Below are 24,773 nucleotides of genomic sequence, written 5' to 3'. Positions count from 1 at the left end.
AGACCTTATCTTAACTAATTACAACTTAAGACCCTATTTCCAAATAAGGTCACACTCTGAGGTGCTGGAGATTAGGATTTCAACATAGGAATTTGCGGGGGACAGGATTCAGCTCAGGAGTTTCTGGGATTGCAGGGCCAGGAAGCCTGGCAGGCCCTCAATTCTCACTGACGGTCAAGAGCAAGATGCTGGTTCTGGATGATGTTAGTACTGGCCTCTAATAGGACCGCCAGCATCCTACCGCTTTCCGCACATCAGCTGACAAACGTTAACCGTGACCATGGTCTCCATTTCCGACAACGATGTGCGGGCACCTCCAGGGGCTCCCGGCTCCCGGGATGCAGCGTCAGCAGGCAGGGCCAGCCGAGGGCCTGGGTTGGCATGGGATGTGAGGCCAGCGTCCTCTGAGCCCCGCGGGCCGCCCCCAGGGGCCCTGGTTGAGACGTTCTGCTCCGTGGGGTTAGGATGGCGCCGTCCCCTCTTCCCTCTGGGGACAACCCCTCTGTCTGGTGGCTCTCCTGGAGTGTCCTCCTCGTGGCTGAGAGCTGGGCCTGTCACCCAAGCCTGAGGTGTGGGAGCCACCGGGCGCGGCCGCCCACCCCAGGGAGGATGCCCCGGGCATGTGTCAGTTCTCGTCTGGCTTTGCCCTGGGCACAAAGGAAGAGTCTTCGACAGCTAGGACGTGCCTCGTGGCCCAGCCCCTGGGTGCTCAGGTCCGTGACTTTGAAGGCGGAGATCACAGAGCTTGAACTACGCACAGCTCTCAGAGCCGTGGGGCGCTGTCTGAGCACAACTCCGCACCCCGGAGCAGATGGCAGGGCCCGGGTTCCCATGAGACCATAGCGTGTGCCCAGAGCCAAGGATGGCCATGGGCACTTCGTTGGCCATAGAGCAGGCAGGGCTGCCCCCAGGAGTGAGGTCTCCACTGCCAGCCAGGGCTCTGGGATGTGCAACCCATGGCCAGCCTCTCCCACTTCCCCTCCTCTGAGCCCACCCAGGCGCCAGGTGAGATCACCTTCCTGGGCATAGATTCAGGACTTGGCAGAGCCAGAAACAGTCCAAGTGTCGTGTCATGCCCATTTGTAGATTTGACAGGTCTTTTTGGTGCCCCTGCTCTGCCCCCAGGGGCACCAGAGATGTGGGAACAAACAGGCTCTTGGGGAGCTGGGTGTCCTGGGGGACCCTCGTCACCTTGCTGGGGATGGGTGGGGAGGGACCCGGGCCCTGGGGCCGCAAAGCCACAGCCCACCCACTCCTCTGGGCCTCTACAGAATTAGGGGAACACATCCCTGAGGACTCTTGGAGTTTGGGCATCTCTGATTCTCTGCCAGCTGAGCCCCGGGATGGAGGTTATGCAGAAGACCCTCCGTATCCTTGAATTCCCAATTCTGCCATTCTTCTGCCTCTGTGTGTGTGTATTTAAAGGGGCAGCACTCTTGCTAAGAAACCTTTTGTGCCTCGGATTAAATAAGAATGTTCTGGAGTTTCAGAGGCATGGCAGATCTCACGGCAGGAGCCGTCACCTGGCCCATGCACGTCTCAACCGTGAGGCCAAACTGTGCCATTTAGGCCTGTGTGCTGGCACCGCACTGAGTGTGTGACACACGCCATCAGGCCAGGGTGCCTGTTCTAATCACCCTCTGCAGGTGGAGAAACCGAGGCAGAGAGGGGGCTGGGATGGACACTGGCTGCAGAGCCCACGGGCCTCGCCCTCTGCGGTGGGCCTGGGGTCCCTGGTGCTGGGACGCAGGACCCTGCTGTGGGCGTGACCATACAGGCGACCATGCAGAGTCCAGAGCTTCCTGGGGCCCCGGGATGGGTTTCTTACCGTTTGTCTGTTCGCGTTGTTGCTTGGTTCATCTCGCTGTTGGCAATAAAGTTTCTGATTTCTGAGAAATAGGAGTCTTCCTTTTCATCTAAAAGTGCATGGTGGTCCGACTCGGAGGCGGGGGAGGAGGTGCTGGTCGCCAGGTGGTTCGTGAGGACCCCCGAATGCTGGCTCACTGCAGAGAGGCAGCATCAGAGGGGGGCGTCCCTCAGCTGAGCCCCTCCCTCCGTGGCGCACCAGTGGCGGGGCGGGCAGCCAAGGAGGGTGCGCATTTGGGGCGCTCTCAGGGAACCCACTTCTTGGGAAGACCCAAGAGTATAAGATTCTCCGTAATGAAAACGGTTTGAGGGGTGACTGCAAGCTTCCCGCAGAGCTAGCTTGCGTCCCCTTCCAGCCCCGCCCCCTCCCCGCCGGACAGACCCTCCGTAATGAAAACGGTTTGAGGGGTGACTGCAAGCTTCCCGCAGAGCTAGCTTGCGTCCCCTTCCGGCCCCGCCCCCTCCCCGCCGGACAGACCCCCACCTGGTGCGTGCTCGTGTTCATGCTTCTTCAGGTGTCTGTCCAGGTTGGTCTGCTGCCCGAAGCAGCGGTTGCACAGGTGGCATTTGAAGGGCTTCTCCTTGTTGTGGATGTTCCGGACGTGCCGCTGGAGGTTGGAGGAGATGCTGAAGGACCGGTCGCAGTACTTACACCTGTAAGACACGGCGTCTCAGCGGAGCCCCTGGCCTTGAGGAGACCCCCGCGGGCCCTGGGAGGCGGTCCTGGCAAAGCTGCCCCTGGGTGGTGGATGGTGTCGGACTGCGCCCTGAACAGGCCGGGGGGACCCTCTGGGGCCTGTGCCCCTGGGTGGGCAGCACCTGGACCCTCTGGCGTCTCCCCTCATCTCTCGCCCTCTCTGCTGTCTGGGTCCGCCCAGCGCGGAGGCCAGGGCCTGGCGGTCCACGGCAGAGGGCGGCGTGCTCCTGGTGGCCTCACGGGGGCACCCGTGCACCAGGAAAGATGCTCCTGGCAGGTTTTCCTGGGAAGGAGCCCAGACCCGCTGCCTGCAACCTTCCTCCCTGGCGGAGAACCGTCCCCTGGCCTGGTCCCGGCCCCTCTCCACAGGTCCTTGGGCGGACCGCATCTCCCTTGGGGCCTCAGCTGGCCAGTCCATTGACAGGGCACGGGGGCTGCCCCAACTCTCTCGAGCATCCTTCACTGGCCTGAGGTGAAGAGGGCTCCCAGCCTCACCCCGTCAGGTGGCCTCCGTCCACGGACCCCCTTCAGTGGGGGGCGCCCTCGGCCCCTCTGCAGGGGCACCCGCTGCCAGGCTGCACGGCACACTTGGGAAATTAGAAAAAGATGCTCTTTCCTCCAGATGCTTCTGTTGTCAGAATCTTGTCGTGACCCCCACAAGTTTACCAGAGCAAAGCGCTTTACTGACGGGAAGTTGCCATGAGGCGCGATTTGAGACGCCTGCAGGTCCCCGTGGGCGCGGGGCCTCATGCCGGCACAGCCTTCGCGACCACCCTTGGAGGCCCCGATGGCGGGGAAAGGGAGGGTGATCCCCCACGGGAACTGACAGATGGGGCCTGAGCAATGCCGGCACTGAGAGAATGAGAGAGAGAGAGAGAGAGAGAGAGAGAGAGCCGGGGCCGGGGGACGGAGGACCCACAGCCGCCAGCTCCGCAAACAGTGCCACCTCCTCCTGGCGGCAGGAGTCCGGGCCGAGGCCGTCCACCGCTCCCACCCGCTCCGCGTGCCCAGCTGGGCCGTGGCAGAGGGACTCCGGCTCAGGGGTCTCCAGTCACACACGTGTGCGAGCGTCTCAGAGTGCTCTTCACACACGTGTGGCTATGTGCACTCTTGTGGATGCGTGTGCGTGTGTGTGCACACGTGTTGGTGGGCACACTCGTGTGCACCTGGCCTCAGAACTCCTCCAGGGATGCTCATCCAAGTCTCAGATACACAGGTGCACCGACACATCCATCCCTGTGCTCAGGTCTCTTCCTGCTTTGGAAACGAGCTTCCACGGAGCGACAAGCAGAGAGGCGAGCATGGCGAGCTCAAGGCTGAGCGGCCGAGCCCTTCAGGAGGCAGAGTCTATGCAGCCCGTGCAGCGGGGCATGAGCTCGGGACATCAGGTTCACCCAGAGGGCGTGGCTGGAAGGTGTGGGGACCTGTCGTGAGGCCGCGGCCTGGCATTCCTGCAGGGGCCGGTGGCCATGCTCCAGCACAGCCTACTGGTCACGAGCGCTCGGTCATGTGCACGGGGACGTGCCTGAGGACGCTCTGGGGCCCTGACCTCCCATCTGGGGCCGGGCTGGCGGGGGCCTTCCCGGTGCCGCCCACCCAGAACCCGAGGTGCCTGCCTGACACTTGACATTCAGAGGCTGGCCCTGCCCGGGGAGTCCAGGCAACCTCCGTGTTCCCAGGGCCCCCAAGGAAGGAAGCCTGAGGCGCCCACTAGCGCCGCTGGGGCCCAGGAGCTGAGCTTTCCTTGCTCGAAGGGGTGGCAGCTTTATGAAGCTCTGTCCTGGTAGGTTGAGAGGCTCCAAGTGACCCCCACCTCTCCTCCTGAGGGATAACCCCTGGGGAGAGGGGCCCAGCTAGAGGGAGTCCCTACGGCTCCCTTGGTGTGATTCTGGGGCTTCATTTACTCAGTTCCCGAAGCTTCCAAATTCTGCCTGAGGCCAGGCTAACGCTGGCTCCCTCCACAGCAGATGGGTTAAGAGCTGTCCGTGATCTACACACTAACCCCCTGGGCTCCCCATGAGCCACCCTCGGCCTCCTCTGCTCCTAGGTGCCAGGCTGGCCTGTTGGGCCAGCTGAGCTGCCCCCGGGCCCCTGGGTGTCCCTGGGACATGGGGCCTTGGTCCTCCCACAGCCCCGTGACTTGGACCCACGTCCTGGCTGCCAGCACTGGGAAGGTGGTTATCTTGTCTTTCTCAGCCTGCGGTGCCAGAGAAGTTGGGCTGGGGCCTGAGCCCTCTCCCTGGCTGGGCTGAGCAGAGATGCTCGGGTGTCCTCTGACCTGGCGCTCCGCTCTCAACGGTCCAGAAAGGAGGATTTTTACATCCCAGCCTGCACCATCTTGCTCCCCCACTCTGCCCCCAGCACACCCCCAAAGTTACAGAAACCCTCCACCCCCAGTGGTGCCAGGCTCGCCTGTAGGGCGAGTGCAAGGCCAAGCTGGCCCCAGCCCGGGTCTGGGCGTTCGCCCCCTGCCTGTCCAACAGGCTTCACACGGGCTGCGTGGTGCGCCCGCCTTGGTCTACACAGGTGCCTGCACACTTAGCCTCCCTTCCCTGTATCTTTGGAAATTCAGGGACCCTCTGCAAGCTCCACCAGCAGCCGTGCATTATCCCAGAGCAGTGGGAACTCTGAGTACGAAACAGGATTGGCTGAGGAGTTCATCACAGACCTGAGACCTCCCAGCCCCAACCTCTGCGGGGCTGGGAGGGGCTGGGGAGGGCAGCGACGCATTCAATTTGGTCACAGAGTCCTGAACCTGGCCCTCTCGTGGTCCTAATCTAAATAAATGGCCCAGAGAAGTACATTTGAAATTTAGGGGACTGGTGAGCCCAGGACTGCGAGGGAGCAGGGCTCTCAGAGCAGCTGGGATCTGCGTTGTAAATAAGCTGACAAGTGGCTAGTGAAATTTATGGCCGTGCTGTATAAAATAACACACCATCACGCTCCAGCAGGAGTGGGAGAGCAGAGACCCGCGCTGGCCAGGGCGGCGGGCAGGAAGGGCCTCGGGGGACCTTGCTGTGACCGCATCTGCCGCCGCCCTGGGAAAGCCAGCCGTGGTAGAGACCCAGCGCCACGTGGGGAGGGTGAAATGGCCCTCTGGGGGCTGGCAGCGTCCTCCCCGGGACCCAGTGGGGCCACACCAGCCATCACAGGGAGAAAAGCCTCCGGTCTTTGTAAGCGAGGAAAGGAAAGAAAGAAGAGATTTTGAAACCCAGCCCTAACAATAAAACGAGCAAAGAAAGGACACCTATGGGCCACCCGTAGCCCCGACGGAAATGGTAACAGGACCTTGCTGGCTGCTTTGACTTAACACAGTTAGCGAGACGGGGAGCTAGACGGGGAGGTGAGCATCCTTAAAGCCGGAATCCCAGGTCCCACCAGGAGCCCATGGCCAGTCCACGAGCGCCCACATCCAGAGTGTGACTCGAGGCCCCCCCACCCTGGGCAGCAGCTGGGGGGACCCCTGAGCACGGCGGCTGCCAGGACAGATGAAGGAAGCGGCCCCCCTCATTCCCAATCCAGTTTTTATATCTCTCCTCCCACGTCTCAATAAGCCCTCCGTGCCGGAGCTTGAAGGAATGTGTCAACAACTGCCCCTCGCAGCTTCACTCAAAGATCTCTAAGCCAGGACACGGGCTGGGCCGGGCAGAGGTGTGACCTCCTCTCCAGCAAACGCATCAGTCACACTAAGGGGTCTGTCTTTCTCTTGCTTGTGAGGGGCACACACGCAGCACACACACGTGGGCTCCGGGCAGGCGGCGGGCGGTTTTCATCAGACCTGGCCTGGGCCAGCAACGGGCTTCTGTGGACAGACCTGCACATTTTCCTTCTCCGATTCAAGCCGTTCTGATTCATAGGGTGAGCCCAGAAGCCTCAGTGACGTCACAAGCACCGTCCCACACCCCAAACTCCTCATTGTAGGCTGCCTTGAACCAGACGTGGTCAGGATTTGCAGCGCAAACTTTCAAAGCAATCACTGTTACCCACATCGAAACTCACAGATTGGAAAGAGCAAAAGAAATCGATGATAATTAAATCCTTCTATAAACACGGCCCCGACCCCCCAGGGGCTCTTACACGCAACACTGTCCAGAAGTTGGTTCTCCTTACAGAAAACACACATGGCTCCTTTTCAGGGAGGGAACCAGGCCAAACCAGCCTCTGTTAAGTTGTAAGCCACTTTTTGAGGGGAACGGGGTGGGGGTGTGTGTTGTGGGCAGGCCGAGGGCACTGAACAGATGACGTGAGCTGACGCTTACCCGGCCAGGACAGGGCACGGGGACTGTGACACTTGCAGGGGTCCCTGTGTGGCCGCCTGGCCGAGGGATGGGGACACGCCCCCAATCTCCAGGGCCAGTGGGTGACTCCCAGCTCTGTGCGGCGGCCAGAGGACAGGAATCTCATGTTGCCAACTTAAAACCACACCAAACCCCTTACTCCCAGTGGCTGCTGTTCACCAGACAGCCCGGAATGTCATCCTGGCATTGGGACCAGCGTTTCCCCAATTTGCCTCATGGTCACCATCTCCTGGGACTCCCAGTGTTCCCCTGGGTGGGGTCCCCAAAAGACAGGGCACTACCCTCAGCTCTTTTCCTGCCCGACAAACGCCCTAGGGACCAAGGGGAAAGGCCAGAATGGTAAACTACCATGGCCATGATCTCGGACCCCTGGCAGGTCAGGGGCGTCTCTAAGCCTGGGGCTCCAAGTCTTTGAAATGGGGTGATGCCTCCACTAGTTGTGAACATGAAATGCACTGGCTCTCACACCCCGCCCCCCCCCCCCCCACCATGCACTTGTGACCACACCTCTGTAGGCAGGAGCCCAGGCACCGCGGAGCGAGGTTGGGGGCAGAGGCGGCGTCCGTCCAGGGCGGTCAGGGGGATGTAAGGAATCCCTCAGGATGCCCCACGCTTGGGTGGGACCCGAATTTGCATGGAGCTCCTTTTTCTCTGAGACCAGCCCACCGCGCCTTAGGCGCTTGCCCTGGTCCCCTGCCCAGGGCTAGGTCAGCGATGGCTGCTGGCCGTGGTGAGGGGAGCGGAGTGGGGCTGGGTGGTGGTGAGGCTGAGGCTCCCCCCGCCAGACCACCCCTGGGCCTGGCTTCTCTGCGCCAGTCGACACCCCAGCGGCAGATGGGAGGGTTGCTCCTGAGCGCCCTTCTGGGTCGGTAGATGGGAACCTTCCGGTAGCCTGACCTTTACAACGCCCCTGGGCGCAGGATGGCTGAGGGGCCAGGAGGGAGGGGCGCAGGAAGCGAGCTGGTGCAAGCATGCTGGCTCCCACCCGCTGCCCTTCCTGTCCGCCAGGAGCCTGCACCCCCTACCGGGCGGGCTCCTACCTGTACGGCTGCTCCCCGGTGTGTGTCCTCAGGTGTCTCGTGAGGTTTGCTGATCGGGGGAAGATCTTGCCACAGTACCTGGAGTGGAGGGGTGGGTGAGGGATGCGTGAAGCAGATGCACCGCCGAGACTCGGGCGCCCAGGTGCTTTCCTGGTGCTGTTTCTCCCACACCTGCACACCCTGGATTTCAGTCTCTCCTCGGCCCCGGGGCCCAGCTGAGTCTCACAGAGAAACTGGACTCGCACCACTGGGCAGACGGCACTGGCTCACCCTGGCCCGCTCGGGGCCGTCCCCCACCGCAATCCCCCCGCCGCCAAGTAGTTTCTCAGCCCCGGAGCCCAGCCTCGGCCGAGCCGGCAAGGACCGGCCTGCACAAGCCCGTGCACCCGGGGCCGGACCATGTCTCCCCAGCACTGGGCTCCCCACCGGCCCCAGAGCTGTGGTTAAACACTGACCACGGCACCTCAGCCTTTGGCCTTGCGAATTCCGACCGGCTGGCCAAGGTTGCACTTTCTTGCGCTCACGGGAGCACAACTTGGTGGGGGGCACGTGCATATCTCTGGGGAATGATGTCAAGGGGACAACGGGCCATCTGTTGCTACCACACTGTACCCTGGCTGAGACTGAGAGCTTTCTCCTGGAAGTGCAGGCGCACGGGCCAGCGTGGCACCTGTGGCCACTTTGCCGGGGCCGCCCCAGGGGCTCTCAGCGTCTCACCTGCACGTGTAGCGCTCCTTGCCCTTCCTGAGGATGGGGTCCGAGAGCGTCGGGGGTGGGGACCGGAAGTTGAAGGGGTGGGGGGGGAGGGGCTGCAAGGAGCTGCCGGATTCCGCCTTCATGGCCGCAAAGCTCTCCAGCTTCTCAGTCATGGTCTCGATGGCTGACATCTGTTGGCAGGAGGGCAGGAGAGACTGTGGGGCACCCCCGAACCGTCCCCTCTTTTGACGCACGGGAACCCGCCCCCACGGGCATCTGGGGGTCCTGGATGACCGAGCACGTCACGGGCCCCCAGGACAAGGAGGTCGTCACTGGAACCCATGGTCTCCTCCTTCTTCTTGACCACTGGGCTAGGTTCTTTCACTTTCTGCGGCCAGCCCTGCTCTTGTCCTTGCCTGGAACCCCGTCACAGTCCAGGGTCTAGGCTGGGGGAGCTGCAACTGACCTTCCCCAGTCAACCTGCGCTGGTTGAGAAGTGGGCGATGCAGGCTGCCGACACCTGCAATTACACAGCCCTTTACTTTGAAACAAGCCAGCAAGGCCCTGCTGGCTCGACTCCCGGCCAGCACTCCCGATGGCTAGTTTGGGTTAAAGACAGAATTACATCCAATTTTTTCTTTTTTTTGGAGTGGTGAAAAATCGATAGCTACCTCAATCAATCTCAGGTTAAAACATAAATCACGAGCCTAAGGCACTACCAGCACCTAGTGGCAGCAGGCCATAATTGCGGGCAAAGTGCTAAAAGGAAATTCAACAGCCTAAGGTTGGATTCCACTAACTAAATGTTCGTAATGATAACTCCAACGTGACATGGCACAGGACACGGTGACACAGGCAAGAGGGGCTGCCTCTCTGCTCCTCGGAGATGCCAAGGCATTGCCTGGGGTGGAGAAGGGAGTCACCTCCTCCTGGCATTGGTCATTTCCAGCTGGCGGGCAGGGTTCTGATCAGAATCCCAGGCTGCGCCTGCCCTGAGGCCCTGGGGCTGGGGGACAGGAGAGGGGAGGGGGGGATGCACTCCCCCAGAGAGTGCCCGCTGCAAGCCAGGCCCCACGGGAGGGATGAGAGCAGAAAAGGAAGAGCTTTCATTATGCCCCGAGCCCCTCAAGGTTTAGGCTGGGGAACAACCGACTGGTCCCAATAAAACACCAGAAAGGGGTTTACAAACAGAAAATGGGGTCCATCCTAGTGGCTGAGGCCTCTCTTGACCCTGGGCTGCCGCCTGGGCCCTGGCCAGCTCTGTCCAGTTGCAGGGCTTTGGGCCTCGCCATCCTCGTGGGGCAGGCACGCTCCCCATCAGATGCACACGATGCTTCCAGCCGTGGGTGGCCCCACCCATCCCCACTGATGGACAGATGGACACGGCCTTGCCCCTCAGCTGCCGTCCAGCCTCTCATTTAGCCCCTCCACGGCCTGGATGGTGGGACCTGGGCAAACAGACTGCTCACCTGCTCGTGGGTCTCAGTTGTGGCCACAGCCGTGGGAGGCCCTGGGACTCTCCACCGCCCCAGACTCCCCAGGACCCCAGAGGTGGTGTGGGCAGTGGGCTGGCAGGACTGCCTCACCCCGCACGCCACGCACCTGCACGTCGGGCCTCGGCGATGAAAGGCCCCGGCGAGGTCCCGCCAGGCGGGACCTGGCGTCTTCGTGCAGTGGTGACCCCTAGACTTTGTAGAGGCCACAAGTTCTCCTGTCCGACTGACGGTCTGACCTCGGCCCATTTAATCAGGTGACTTACTAGTCCTCTCTCCCGCCCCCACCCCTGGCTCTGGGCCCACGGGCAGGCAGCGGGGCTGGCAGGTGGGGGGAGCGGGCAGCAGGCACAATGGGCAGCCGGGCCCCCGCCAGGCCCCTCTTCCTCAGGCCTGGGAGGGTCCGGCCTGCCTGGCCCGCTCCTGCTGATCAGATATTCCCGGCCCAGCTCCTGCACAAACACAAACACAGGATGTGCCTGGCTGGCCTGCCGGCTTTTTCCAGCCGGTCCTGAGGAAATCAGGGGAAGTTCTTAACCAAACTCCGAGGCCCCAGCGAGACAATGGGAGGCTCTAAGTTTAGCTGTGAACCCAGGCAGGGCACAGGTTCCACAAACCGGGGGGTTTGTCCCAGGCGGGAAACTCAGAGCAAGAGAACAATGCCCGGGTCTGGAGTCTGGGTCCAGGCCTGTCCCACAGCTCAGCCCCCCGCCCCTCCGGCTGGGACAGGGGAGGCCCGTGGCTCTGGGGAGGGCGCTGGGTCCCAAGCAGTGAGGACAGGTGGGCACCGGGGCAGGGAATCAGGGGGACTCCGCCGGCCCTGCCGCTTACCCCCGCTTCTGCCACCTCTCCGCACCCACCCCTTGGGAGGACGCGGCCAGGGGGACGCAGGAGTGCCTGTAGGCTTGGTGGGGTCTGCGGCCACTGCCCAGACTTGGGGGTTCTCTTTCTCAGACCCCTGATTCTAGTCTTGACAGGCGGCCTCTCCACCCTCTGCATCCCCGGGTGAGGGCGGTCCCCCTGCCCACTGCCCCCCGGGACGCCCTGCCCTTGACGCCAGTCCCTCTGCTGCTGTCCTGCTCCCTACTGCCTCTGCCCCTGGCACTCAGGCTCTTCTTCTCCTGCTCTTCTCCCTTAAGGATCCCCAAGTCCCTCGTACCGGAGAGACTGCTGGCGTCCACACCCCCCCTGCTCTCTCGTGTCTATTCTCCCTACATTCAAAATTCTTGTGTTTGCTCCATCCAATCTGCTGCCCACTGCCCCATGCAAGTTCACTCCCCCTCCTAGAGCTTGAGCTGCAGGTCAATGGGGCCCCTTGTGGACCGGGGTCCTTGGCTGCCTCTGAAGGACCCACAGGGTGCCCCCACAGAGAACCACCCTCCTTCCTCACCTGTCCTGGCCCTTCCCATCCTCCCCAGCCTCAAAGGGACCTGTGGGTCTTCAGGGACGGGAAGCGGAGACCCGCCTGGGGTGTGCACCTTGGCCCGTACGGACCTTGGGGCTCCTGGCTGGGCCTTACCTGGGGGTGGAAGAGCAGTGGGGACGGCCGCAGGTACTTCTCCTTAAGGGCTCCCACCGGGTCGGTCACCTTCCGCTTCTCCACCCTGCTGGACAGCAACACAGAGGGTTACGGACCCCACCGAGCGGCCCAGCGCTGGGCGGGGAGGGGCTGTGGCCCCCGCCCTTCTGGGCGCCCACCCGTGCCCCGTTGGTCATGAGCTGGGGGGCCACCACGGCGGCCCAGCTTCCATGTCCCCTGTGGCCACGTCCCACCTGACGCTGTGGAGACGTCTGTGACCCAGCCTCACAGTCGCCTGCCGAGCACGAGCTCCCCATCACCACGCCCAGGTCTGGACCCTTTCGAGTCTCCCCATTGTCCACCCCTCCCCCCCCAGCTGCTGGCACCCAGGCACGTGACGAACACTTGATGCTGGAGCCAGGAACCTTCTGAAGGGCCCGCATGCACCAGCCTCTGCCAACTGGCCTGTCAGCCCAGCGAGGGCTCCCCCGAAGCAGAATGTGGAGCACGCGGGGGCTGCCGCCTACACCCCACGTCCCTCTCCCTCCCGGCCCACGGCACGGGCACTCTGCCCGACGGGGCGGATACACACGAGTGACCCGTAGGTCTCTATCCTGGGGAGGCTGCAGGGCCTCCCGGCGGCAGCCAGGCAGGGTCTACCTAAAACCTCAAGACAGCTACTGGAGGTGACAATTCTAGAACATTCCCCAAATGCCAGGACAACTGTCAGTCACAAGTGGAGGAGGTGGCCACCCCTCCTCTCCCTGACCCCTCCTCTATTGTGTCCCAAGGACGCCTCCCTCAGTTTCCCCTGGGGGAGCGTTGAGATTTACAAAGTGGGATTTGGCGAGGCCTGCCACCTCCCCACAGGCAGCCACAGCTGCGGTGACCCGCCGCCTCGCTTGCCCAGGGCCACGCTCCCGTCCCTCTTAGGCTCAGCTCTGCCCCCAGGGGACTGGCTGGGGCCTTGACCGGAGCAGGACGGGGATGGCCGCAAGGACAGGGGCCCAGAGGTGGGAGCACCCGGGGAGCGCAGGCGGCCACAGGTGAGCCCACTGAGACCCCAAGCCGGTTCCAAGGGGAGGAGGTGGTCTCCACGTGGGAAGTTGGCTTGAGGGGCACCCCGCTTTGCAGGGCTTAGCAGAGGCCCTGTTCAGAGCTGGACTGAGTTGGCCTTTCAACAAGGCCCCCTTGGGGGCGTGGTGTGGCCCGAGAGGAAGGGGCCCCACGTCGGGGGGTTGTTAAATGTCGCCTTCTGCCTTTTCCCGACTTCTGTGTCTAGCGACAGCCCAGCAGGCTGCTCCGAGCGACCCCCGCCAGCTGACCCCACAGGCCCCAGGGGACACGTGCTCTTCCAAGGCACGTGGCTTTTGTCACCACACCGTCCCCAGCCCATCTTGCAGAGACAGGAGCACATGGCGGTGAGAGGGGCTGGAAGGCTGGGGGGTCGCCAGCCTGGCGGTGTTAGGGCTCCTCCACCCTGGGGGAGGGAGGATTGTGGGTATACGTCCACAGTCACTGCCGGGGCGTGGCCTGTGGGGAGTTTCGCTGGAGTCACCCCAGAACCATCCAGGAGCTGAGGGGACCCTGTCTCCTAGCCCTGGGCCAGCCTGTTAACAGGCAGTGACAGTCGCCCACACCTTCACTTGGAGGTGAATCTTCCCGACACCATGAGTGTTTATCTTGACTGGGCTTGGGGGGCGGTGGGGAGAAAATGTGGAGCTAATCCACTCTCGGGCATTTTGCTGGTGCCTGTGTATAAAGCTGGGGGCCCGGCAGCCCTCCACCAGCCACTGTACGCTAAATCCTGAGGGCAAGAGCCTGGCACACGCCGGCCGGGTCTCTGAGGAGCTCGGACAGGACCCGGGTTGGGGCGTCTGTGGCCAGTTCCTGCCTCGGGGCCCAACTGGCTGCTCCCCCAGCTTCCAGAAAAAGGCCCAAGGCCCTAAACCAGGCCTGGAAGTGGGAGGAGAGGGGCACAGGAGGAGAGCTGGGACGGGGCGGACAAGGACGCCAGGGCCTGAGCAGCCACAGTTAACCGAGAGCCTCTTGCAGGCCTGCTGGCTCCAACTCTGGAGGCCTGACAGCAGAGTCCCTCCCTAGGTCTCCAATCCTGCCCCCCTCCTCTGCACAAGGGCGGCTCCTCCCGGGGGGGCATCCTCCCTCAAGCCCCAGGTGTCTCCTGGCTCCCCATGGGTCCCGGAGATTCTTATTCTAACTGGCAGGTGCTCCCTGGGCCTTTGATGGCTATGTTCACCCCAGAAACCCGATGAGCCGCTGTCAGCAAACCATCCATGGATGGCGTGTTCTTAAAGAGAGACCCAAGGGGGGCATTTTTCATGTTTCCTGTGATGACGCCAGCAGGACCTGGCAGGAAACGGGACCGGCAGCAGACACAGGCCGGCCAGCGCCCCAGGCGAGCGTGGAGGGCGAGGGCGGGGACCCAAGTCGGCGCCAGGGGGCGGAGCAGGAGACTGGCCCATTGCCCTCGCCAGCAGCTCCACCACCATTTCTTTCCACTGTACCTTTAGCAGAGGTGACCTCACCTGCACACCCATCCCCAGGCCCTGCCTGGCCCCTGGGGAATAGCAGGCACGCAAGCCCTCAAGGCGGCCACACGCTCCCTGAATGCCCGTGGGGACACGCTTACGTGTGTGCACGCGGGCCCCTCCCACACAGAGCTGTGGGCCTGTATCAGGGGCCGAGCCAACACGCCTGCCTGCCTGCCCCTCCAGGCCCCCTCCCAGGCCCGTCCACGGGCACAGCCCCCTCCTCAGGGCTCAGCCTGCCCAGCACGCCCAGGACCTAACAAACCCGCCTGACCAAACCGTGCCCAGAAGCCGGGGAGGGGGATTCAATTGGCCCCTCGCTGGGAAGGTGCCAGAGGAATGGGACACTGCTTTTTGGCAAACCTTCCAAAGCTTCCTCCTTCCTTCCTCCCCCTCCTCCCGCTGGGCCACCAGAAGCCCCAGCTGTGGAGCAGCCATAGGGAAGCAGGGATGCTGAAGCAGAGGGAAGAGCCAGGAGTGTCATGGGCAGAGTCTGTGCAAAGAAGGCGGCTGGAGCCTCCAGCGGGTAGATGTCTGGGGTGGAGTCTGAGGGCAGGCTGCTGGGGGTTGGGGGGAGGTAAGGGCTCGAGAGAGGATGGCGGGGGTCCCCCAGTGTCTGTCAGCGAGAGGGAGCCAGGGGTGCCCAGAAGACCCCACCAGCTGCCCACCCCAGGAAAGGGCTGAGCCGGGCATGGGCCCCAAGTGGCACGGACACCCCAGAGCCGAGGTGCCTGCTGACGCTGCAAAGGCAGAGGGAAGAAGCCTGGGGGGGCAGGCGAGAGCGTCCCCTCCCACCGCCGCGCCCACCTGGCGGCCCACCTGGGTGGCGGCCCCTCTGGAGAGCGGGTGAGGGCGGGGCATGTTAATACCTGTAGATGGGGTCCATGAAGAAGGGCGACGGCCTGGCGTAGTGCAGGGCCGGCTGCTGGGGCAGCTGCGCCGGGCATGCCTTGGGCGGCCCCTCACCGGCCCCCAGCCTGCGCTCGCCGTACACGTGGTTCTTGCGGGGCTCCCGGGTCCCTCCGTTCTGGCTGGCGCGCACGCGGCTGCCGATGCTCAGGTCCAGCGGCTGCTCCTCGCCGGACGCCGGGGCCGGGGGCGCCTTGGGCGCCGGCAGGACGGGCCTGGCCTCTTTGGGTTTGGTGGTGAGGTCGAAGGGTGACTCGGCGCTGGGGCCACCGGCCTTGAGGGCGTCCCGGGGCGACTTTGGCTCGGCCTTGACCAGCAGGCTGTGCGCGAGGGCACGGTCTGTGAAGGGGTACAGGGAGTGGGGGAAGTTGGGCAGGAACTGGAAGGGGAACACGGAGTGGTAGGGCAGTGCGCCCAGCTTCTTCTCCTGCACGCCCATGAAGCCGGGCCCGAAGTACTTCTCGGCGATGGACGCAATGGCCTTGATGGAGTCGCCCGCGGCGCCCGACGCTGTCAGCAGCTGCTCCTCGGGCGGCGGGAAGAAGTGCTGGGAGTAGAAGACGGGCACCTCGCCGGCGCTCTCCGGGGCGCCGGGCGCCGCCGCGCCACCGCCGAGCTCGCGCTTGCCCTCGGCCGCCTTGCCCCTGTCCGTGGTCTTGTCGCGATCGCTGTCCACGTCGCTGTCCAGGTCGGAGCCCGTGCCCGTGGTTGTGTCCAGGTCAGTCCCGGTTGTGGTGTTGATATCCTCGAAGTCGCTGCCGTCTGACAGGTCGCTGCCCCGGGGCTTGAGCTTGGCGCCGTATGCGTCCTCCAGGCGGCTCTCCGGCTTCTCCTCGGGCCCCGCGGCCGCCGTGGCGCCCTGGCCGCTGCTGCCGATGGCGGAGACGAGGGGCAGGGCCGGGTTGCCCATGGGGCTGGGGAGCTTGGCGTCCTGCGTGTGGTTCCGGGGGCTCTTGAGCAGCGGCATGGGAGGTAGCAGGGGCGGCCGGGGGTAGAGGGATGGAGGGAAGACGCCCGGGAAGCCGGGCGTGAGCGCGGGGAAGGCGGGGGGCGCCGCCGAGAAGGGCAGGCTCCCCGGGTGCGGCCTGGAGGGGAAGTACTCGTTGAAGCCCAGGCTGGCGTGGTTGAGGCTGGGGGGCGGCTTGGCCTTGTCCATCATGGGGCTGGGGGTCAGGGGCAGGCCCGGAGCGAAGATGCCGCCCGGCGTGTAATGGTTCTTGCCCTCGCAGAAGCGCCGGTGCTTGTTGAGGGAAGAGGTAGTGCTGAACATCTGCCCGCAGTCCTTGCACTTGATCTGCGTGCGGCAGTCGGCGTGCATGCGCTTGTGTCGGCACAGGTTGGAGAACTGCGTGTAGGACTTGTGGCAGACCTCACCTGAAACGTCAGCAGAAGCGAAGAGCGGCAGCTGTGAAATGATGGAAGCCCTGCACTGCAGGCTCCCGGGGCTGGTGGGACCGGGGCGCTCTGGCCTCGGTGACCGGGAGCAGCGTGTGCTCAGGGTACGTGAGCGTCTGTGTGTGTGTGTGTGTGCGCGCGGGCATACGTGTCACTGTGTGTGAGTACCTGCATACGTGCCCACACGTGTATGCGTGCGTGCGTGTGCGGACACGTGTCCGTGGACGCACGTGTGCTTATGTACACACGTGTCACGCACGAGTGTGCGTGTTCACACACGTGTGTACATACTTCAGGTGTGTACGTCATACCTGTGTGCCCGCACGCGCGTGCGCACGCATACGTACAGACGCGCGTGCGCCCGACCTGGGACTGGCCTCTGGTGACCAGCACGGATTGGCGAGGACACTCCCGTGCCTTCCCGGGGATCCTGGGCCAGCCTGGGTAGGTCTCCAGCTGCCTCGACCTCCTCTGCTGGAGAAAGGGGCCCTGCCGCTCTTTGTGCCCTCCTACCCCTATGAGTTTGCCATGTGGTGCCAAGGCCTTCAGAATCGTTCCCAGAGACAGACAAAGTCGTGGCACGCCATCACGTCTGCAGCTGCACCAGCCGCCCAGGACACCCATCCACCCTCCCTGCCATGTCAGCCACGCTGTTCCAGCCGGGGCGAGGGAAACACCGACCCCCGGGCTAGGTCTCCCACTTTGTAAAGTTTAAAATGCTCTCTGCTTTCTGCCCTCTTTCTGTCCCAGGCCCTGTGACCTGCACCCAGGATGGGAAGGCCTCAGGAGGGACCGGCCCCTTGGGGTTCCTAGTCCTGGAGGCTGGGCTTTGGGAGCACGGGTCCTGGCTGTGTGAGGTCACCGTCTGGGGGTGGCCTGAAGGTGGAGATGGGAGGGGAGCCACGTGGAGAGGGCTAGTTCCACGTTTGAGAAAATCGAAACCTCTCTAAACTGGGATGGAGAGGCCGCACCAGCTCTGGTTGCCAGACGCCGGCCTCTGCTCTTAACAGGAGAGGGTGGTGGCGGCCGAGGCCAAACGCCAGGACCCAGAGGCCCTGGGGACCCAGTCTCGGCCACTTTCCCAACGGCCTGTGAGCTGAGTGTCGGCCAACTGCCAGTTTTTCTTTCTGCTCTTGTGTTTCTAACCAGCCAAGGGAGGAATGAACACACGCACACGCACACACACGCATGCACACACACACACACGCACACGCTGTGTGTGTCTCTCTCTGCAGGACGATTTGCTTCTTAAATGCAGCCCCAGTGGAAACAATGATTTCCGTGCATTTCTTGCTCACCGCACTCTCCACTGCCTGATGTCACACGATGCCAGCTGGGAGCGCTGGCCCTCAGGTGATCCTGTCCTTTAATCACAATATCTATTTATATTAACGGCTCTGCCTTCCTGGTCGTCTGGCTTGGCGGGACGTTTTCAAGGCTGACGGAGAAGAGCACTGCCCCATTTGATGAAATCTGCCCATTTTGGGAGGCGGCTGGTGCAGAGAGGCTGTGCCACAGATGGTCTATAAATACCCACAGGCCTCTGCCAGCCCTAGGGGGAGAAAGGCCGCTCCCCAGCTCGGGGCACCTGGCCAGACCAGTGATACCCTGCTGTATCCCCAGCCCCCGAAGAGGCTCTGTGACACCCTCTGCCCCCCACAGCAGGCCTCTGTGGCACCTCGTTAGTGGCTGCTGCCATCCTGAGCTTGGAAACTGGCCTTGAGCAGGCTCCCATCCAAGGCAGCTCTCAGGAGGGGCCCCTGGGGCCAGTGGCCATGCCTGGGCACAGGGAGCCTGGGACCCTTGCTTTCTACCCACCCACTCACATGATAAAGGGATCCTGCAGAGATGCTGGGGCTACAGAGAGGCCTCTGGGAGACTGAGGTCCTTGGAGAGGCAGGTCTTGGCCCTGGGATGGCTGACCGCTGGCTTAGAGCCGGTGATGGGAGGTGGCTGCCTGCAGGGGCTGGGAAAGGCCTGGGCAGCCCACGGTGAACTGGACGTGGGACCAGCGCCTGGTGGATGGTGCCCCAGGCCCTGCTGGGATGCAGAGGGGCCCTGGCCAGTACTTATTCTGATCAGCAGTTTCTTTTCCTGTAGGGTATGTGCAGGGATGCACACACACACATGCACACACATGCACATGTACATACTCACTCCTAAGAAGGTCCTTTCTAAAAAGTGCCCACAGGAGCCTGTCTGCCTGTGGGCGCGGATACACCCTCGCCCCGACCCCTCACACTTGAGTTTCCCGATGCAAGACACCCCACCGGGAGATTATGCTACCTTGGGCTACGTGGTCAGTGAGGCTGGGACTTGGGGCAGGTTTTGGTGCCCATCGTGTGTGTTGTGTGTGGGCGCCCGGGGGCCGCCCGGCGGGGGATGGAGCCTGTGCACGAGTGACCGGCCGCCGTGAGCCCTTGCTCCCCCAGTGGCCCATCTTTTCTCAGAAGCGCTGTATCATTTACCCTCTGCTCATTTGTTCGCAGTTTCTTTTCCAAACCTGACCCCCTCAACCAAAGGATGCTCTGTCCTGGTCGAGAGGACGCGCAGGCCGATGTTCACATCTAAGCTAACTTCGAACATTTGCCTCTCCCTCTCATACGTGGCACCTGGCCAAGTTTGGGGTTTTATCTTTCGCTTTACCCCCTTGGCCGAAAGCCAAGGCCCAAGGTGGGCACGGGGCACAGACGAGAGGCGGAGGGCTGCTGATAGCCGGTGGGGCCCGTCCAGGCTGCCCTGTGTCCTCCCCATCTGCACACAGAGTCCATGCAGGCAGCGGAAATGGTGGGCTTGGACCCTTCCCGACTGCTGAGGTTCCCAGAACTTACGCTGTGACTACAATCCAACAAGACTTCACAAAGCCCATTTGCATGCCCAGAGAAGCAATGACTTGTAAGCCTGTGTGCAAGTTTCCTCTCCTAGCTTTGCGGAAAAGCTTAGAAACCTATGATAGATGCACTCATGTGCGCTTCCTCCCACAGAGGGACTTGCTGGGACGCTCATCCTGGAAGCAAGATATGCACCAGGCCCAAAGCCCCGGCCCCCAGCCTCTACTCCCACCCAGCTCACTCCTTCCCGGCCCCTCCCAGAGGGAATGGGCCCTGCTCCCATCGAGACTCGGATGATCTTTCCAGGGTCTGCAGGTGAAAGGGGTGGTGGGTAAGAGGAAGGTGGCCCCAGTGAGGTGGCCACCAGGCAGAGCGCTCTCTCCCTTTGCTTCCTGGACCAAGGGAGCAGGTGACCCAGGCAGGCCGCGGGCTCAGTCACCTCTAGCAGGACAGCTGGAAGCTTGGGCTCGAGGCAGTGGGCAGGAGGGGGCTCAGCCTCAGCTATTCAACAAAGGCCCGAGAAGCCAGTCAGCATGGCCTCTCTGGGGCAGGAGTCCAGGCCTGCACAAGCCCCAAGTCGGTGAAAACACCCAGAGCCCAGTTTTCCAGCTCCCAGAGTCACCCCTGACACACACAATGACATGCTGGAGCCCGAGAGGCCCCAGGCTGCCCAGTCTGGGCTCAAGAGCCAGGCCCCTGGAGCTGGAATCCGGGCTCTGCCGCCGAGCCTTGAGAGCCTGGTCATTTAACGTTTCCACGTGTTTCCTCCTCTGTCAGCTCCCTTCAGTTGGACATAGTGTGGCCCCTGCTCTGTAAGATTTTGGAAGGATGCTGTGAGGTCATGTGTGTGAAATGACAGCTAGCACAGTCTCGTGTGGACGATGAGTCAGTGCTGTGTTGGCATGAACCGTGACTCCGCAAAACCTCGTGTGAAATGAGACTTGGCGCAATGCTAGGCAGAGAAGAACCTTCAGTATCTTCCAGTATCCTGAGAACCAGGGTCATACCCCCGCGGTGGCCCACCAGAGCCCCAGCCCCAACCCCTGTGACTTCTGACCCCTCTCTCCCCAAACGCACCCCAACCTCAAGGCCTCTGTGCTCACAGCCCCCCGTCGCGAGCCCTCTCCCCAGGCACCCCCTTGGTTCACCCCCATGCCTCCTCCAGCCCTCTGCTAGGACGCCTCTCGCCCAACAGGCCGTCCTGACCTCCCAGCACGTGGACAGGACAGCACCCACCTGGACGCCTGGAGAGCCTCCTGACCCTGCACTCCTGCCCGCCCCCCCACCCCGCGATGTGCCCGTCACGTGTGCTGTTGTGATCTGTATGGCTTAGCCTCTGTCTTCTCCACTGGCAGGTAAAGCTCCGTGAGGACAGGGGTCCAGTTATTTACAGCTAGCCCCGGCTGCCCGGGTCAGGGCAGGCACACAGCCCAGGCTCCCCAAAGGCTGCTGGGGGGTGAACAGCAGAACCTGGGGGGCAGCAGTGGGACCATCATATACCTGCTGGAGCTCAGGGCGGAACGTGCGTGCGGGGAAGAGGAGGGGAAGTGGGGGGCGGTGGGCTGCCGGGTCCTTCTGCAGGACCCGGATTTCCTCACCACCCACTGCCCACCTCCGGCCACTGGAGGGGCGAGCGAGGGGGAGGAACCAAGGAGGGCAGCCAGGCCTGGGCTTCTCACGGCAGAGGTGTCAGCAGCTGCCACGAGTGTTTTCTGGACAGACGGGGTCCCACGGGTGGGGAAGAGCCTGGGGTTTTCAAGCCTTGGCCTGACCCCCAAACGCCCCCACCTCACGGGCTGGAAGCCCAGGCTGGGGGGCCACTCACATATGAAAGGTTTGACGGTGCTGTGGATGTGTTTGTGCTGCTTGAGGCCCGAGGACGTGGCGAACGTCTTCCCGCAGTCGGGGCAGGCGTGGGCCCGGGCGCCCACGTGCTGGGAGCGGATGTGCCGCTGCAGGTTGCTGGGGTCCGTGAACACCTGGGGACACAGACACCGGCGAGTTACTCCCCACCTGTTGCTTGCTCCCCTGCGGGCCTGGGTCTGGCCATGGGATGGGGGTCTCCCTGGCTGCTCTGCCCCTGCACTGAGCCTGGCCCGGCGGGTCTCTGCTGCAGTGGTGACCCCCTGCACGGCTTTCAGTGAGCCGTCAGGCCTCCCTTGACTGTGTTTCTTCAACGATAATTCTCGAGAGAACTGTCACCCTGAAGATGCTTGAGACAGGACCTCAGAAGCGTTCTTAAGCTCCAGTACTTTGACCCATGACAGCCTGTCCTGCCACGTTGGCAGGAACCCTGAGAGGACCCAGGTCTGGCCCCGGGCCCTCCCCTGCTGTGCTACCCAGCCCACTTCCACTCTTCCCCAAACGACTCGGGAGCCCGTCACATCACCTGCATCTCGACAGTGGGGGCGGGGCCGGGCGACTACGTTACCTTCACACAGTTTTCACATTCGAAGCGCTTGCCACTGTCGTGGGACATCTGGTGGCGGATGAGGTTGGACTTCCAGTTGAAGGCCTTGGGACACTGGTCACACTTGTACTCTCGCTCCTCTGTGTGGACGACCATGTGCTGCTCCAAGCTGTGCACAGTGGACGGGGGTCACTGTGGGTCCCCCACCTGCCCGCTGCCCAGGAGGGAAGGGCCTCAGCCCAGCACGGCCTGCTCCCGGCGGCCCCTTGGAGCCCCTGCCACTGCCTCCTGCTCAGAGGGCAGAGTGAGGTCTGGCAGCCAGTCTATCTCCCCCCTGGACAGGGCAAAAGGGGATGGACGGGAAGGCACGGCCTTCCCACGTGGAATGGGGGGAGAAGCCAGTGCGTGGACAGAGCTCGGGCCCTCACCCAGGACCACCCCCGAGGCACCCAGCGGCAGGCGGGGTCCCAGCTCAAAACAACTTTCACCTTGACGCTAACCCTGGGCCTAAGAAAAACGGGGTCTGGAGACTTCCAACACTGGCACGAGCCCCAGAGCGGGGACGAGGCCCAGGAGACCCAAGGCCACCCCTCTGAGTGACCTGGGGTTGCTCGCCGGCCAAGCCAGACCGAGAGGCTGCCCGCCATGCACACACCATGGAGGTCAGCGGGGAGTGAGGGCCGGCGTTCTCCAAAGGAGATGTGATAGGCGGGGCGGGCACAGCTGCTGGGCAGGGGCTGCTGCACTTGGACGAACCAGCAGCTTGGAGCCCCCTCCTCTCGGGGGACGTCCTGCTTCTCCTCCTGTCCCAGGTATGACCGTTAATCTTCATGAACGAGGCAGCAATGCATCATGGCCCGTTAATTACGGGGCCCAGCCATCCATTTAGATCAGAAACGCCTGGTTCTCGAGCACCCGGCAGATTGTAGCTTTTCCCCTGTTGTTAATTGTGATTTATGTGTTTATGTAAAGAAAACACGGACCCTCTTGAGCGGCGCTTACCGCCAAGGGCCTCAGTCGGGATTTGCCCAAACTCTTATTTTCTCAGTCATCCGTTCAGGGTGGAGGATTTCCCGTCCCCAGGGGGCTGTGACAGGACTGGCATCCAATTCTCCGCAACCCCACAGCCAGTTAGTGACCTGATGGGGTTTTACTCTGACTTTGCAGGGCTGCCCTGGAGGATATTCTCAGAGGCAGAGGAGGGGCGCACATTGGGAAGGTCTTCACTGGTCCCTGGAACACTGGGACTGCCCGGCCTGCTTCTCCCCACATGGGTCCCCGGGGCCCTGCTCCCAGGGGCTAGGGAGGCCACGTCCGGCCATCACACAGCTGGCCTGGCATCTGTGCCCACGTCTGTGAAGTCTCCGGGACAGGTGGGGGGCCCCAGGGGAAGCAGAGGCTGGAGCCTGGGGTGGGGGTGAGGGGACCCCGGGGGCCCTTTCCTACTCCTGCCCACTGTCTGAGAAGTGTGTCCGAGGGCCAGGCGCTCCAGGAAGCCCCTGGGCGGCATCCCGCAGCCTGGTCCTGGACCTCACCACGGAAGTGGCCCTGGGGCCTCACCCCTGTCTGTCTCCACAACTCGGCCCTGACCCCAGGATGGTGGGGCCAGTGGTGGGTGGCTCGACCTGGTGACTTGCGGCTCCTTCGTGGAGGGGGGGCTCTGACCCGGGGCCTGGCCTTTATGGTCAGAACAGTGACCACCGGTGGCCTCCAACCACCAGCTGGCGGGCCTGCTCTGTCCCCAGGGGCAGATGAGCTGGCCAGGGTACCTACCCCTGAGGTATGTCTCCACCTGTCCTTGGAGCTTTGGGCCTGTCAGCCTGGGCAGGCCTGAGGGGTCAGGGGTGACCTCTGCCCTTCTCAGGGCTTCCTCTGTGCCCCCAGGGCCCGCTGACCCTGCCGTCCTTGACTGGCTCCTGGGGGCGGGGCGGGGCGGGGCGGGGCTGGGCTGGGCTGGGCGGGGCGGGGCGGGGCGGGGCGGGGCGGGGCAGCACCTGTACTTGGTGGGGAACATCCGCTCGCAGTCCTTGCACTCGTGGGCCTGCCCGTCGCTGCCCGCGCCGCCCAGGCCCTCGGGCTTGAGCTCGTCGGCCAGGCCCTCGTAGAGCACGGCCCCCACCGAGCTGCACGCGTACTTCTTGTGGCGCCGCAGGTCCAGCTTGGACGGGAAGAGTTCGTCACACGCGTCACAGCGGAACGTGGGGTCCTCTGCGAGGGAGAGAGGGTGGGCGGTGGACGGGCGGCCCTGGACCTGCCCCAGGCCCGCCCCAGGCCCGGGGCTGCAGGGGGTGCCTCCCTCACCGGCTGTGCCCCCTCCCGCATCCTCCCCGCCCTCCTGCTGGACCTGGGAGAGGCTGCCCCCGGGGCGGGGCGGGGGGTGGGGGACACGGAGGCGGCAGGGACCTGCGTCTGCCCCACAAGAAACACGGAGAAGCGCTGGGCCCCTCCCCGCGCCTCGGGAGCAGAGAAGGAAGGCTGGCCAGGCGCTTTGTGTATGAATCAGAAGAGAGACGGCACGGCTCCAATGCGTATCATAAACGATCGTCGTCAAGGTCAAACAAATAAAAGGGAGGCGGCTATTATGAAGTTTACGAGGCAGCATCCTGAGGACCCTGCCAAGCCAAACAGCTCAGGGTGTGAGTCCCCCGGGAAGGACCTCTGGGCCCATCCCCAGCCCGTGGCTGCCCCAACACAGCTTCTCCCTGGAGCTGGGGTCCCCCCCCCACCCCCGCCGAGGACCACCTCGTGTTCCCCGCAGGTCTGAACAGAGAACCTGCACGAAAAGCTCCAGCACAGATGAATCGAAAGGTGTGCTGGTGAGTGGCTGTGTGAACGCGTGTGCGCTCCTTGTGCACGGGTGTGCAGCTGTGTGTGTGCCCGTGGGTGACTCTCTGAGCACGTCTGCCTCCTTATCAGGACACCTTCGCATGGACGTGCCGGCATTTTTGTGCATCGGCGCTCGTGTTTGCGCTGGTGTCATGTATTCCTGTGCACGTCTGCATGTGTTTCTGTCGCCGCCACAGGTGTGAAAAACGTGCGTGTCCGCATATCTGCCCACTTGCGCGCAGGT

At 63.3% G+C, this 24,773-nt stretch overlaps 1 protein-coding gene across 1 annotated transcript in view; it reads right to left on the bottom strand.

Annotated features, from left to right (window-relative positions):
* The window catches only part of PRDM16 (PR/SET domain 16), a 232,437-nt gene that overhangs the window by 4,480 nt on the left and 203,184 nt on the right, over positions 1-24,773 (bottom strand). The window contains exons 12-20 of the mRNA XM_065895946.1: positions 23,698-23,911; positions 21,725-21,872; positions 21,119-21,272; positions 15,028-16,441; positions 11,610-11,697; positions 8,619-8,788; positions 7,902-7,979; positions 2,351-2,520; positions 1,829-2,003 (exon numbers count right to left, since the gene is read on the bottom strand). Coding sequence (XP_065752018.1) covers positions 1,829-2,003; positions 2,351-2,520; positions 7,902-7,979; positions 8,619-8,788; positions 11,610-11,697; positions 15,028-16,441; positions 21,119-21,272; positions 21,725-21,872; positions 23,698-23,911 — 2,611 coding nt within the window. The remainder of the gene's footprint in view (positions 1-1,828; positions 2,004-2,350; positions 2,521-7,901; positions 7,980-8,618; positions 8,789-11,609; positions 11,698-15,027; positions 16,442-21,118; positions 21,273-21,724; positions 21,873-23,697; positions 23,912-24,773) is intronic.

Source organism: Phocoena phocoena, chromosome 1 (assembly GCF_963924675.1).
Source record: "Phocoena phocoena chromosome 1, mPhoPho1.1, whole genome shotgun sequence".
In the NCBI taxonomy this organism is placed as follows: domain Eukaryota; kingdom Metazoa; phylum Chordata; class Mammalia; order Artiodactyla; family Phocoenidae; genus Phocoena; species Phocoena phocoena.
The sequence above is the reverse complement of the archived record's forward strand: the minus strand, read 5'-3'. Positions and strand labels throughout refer to the sequence as shown.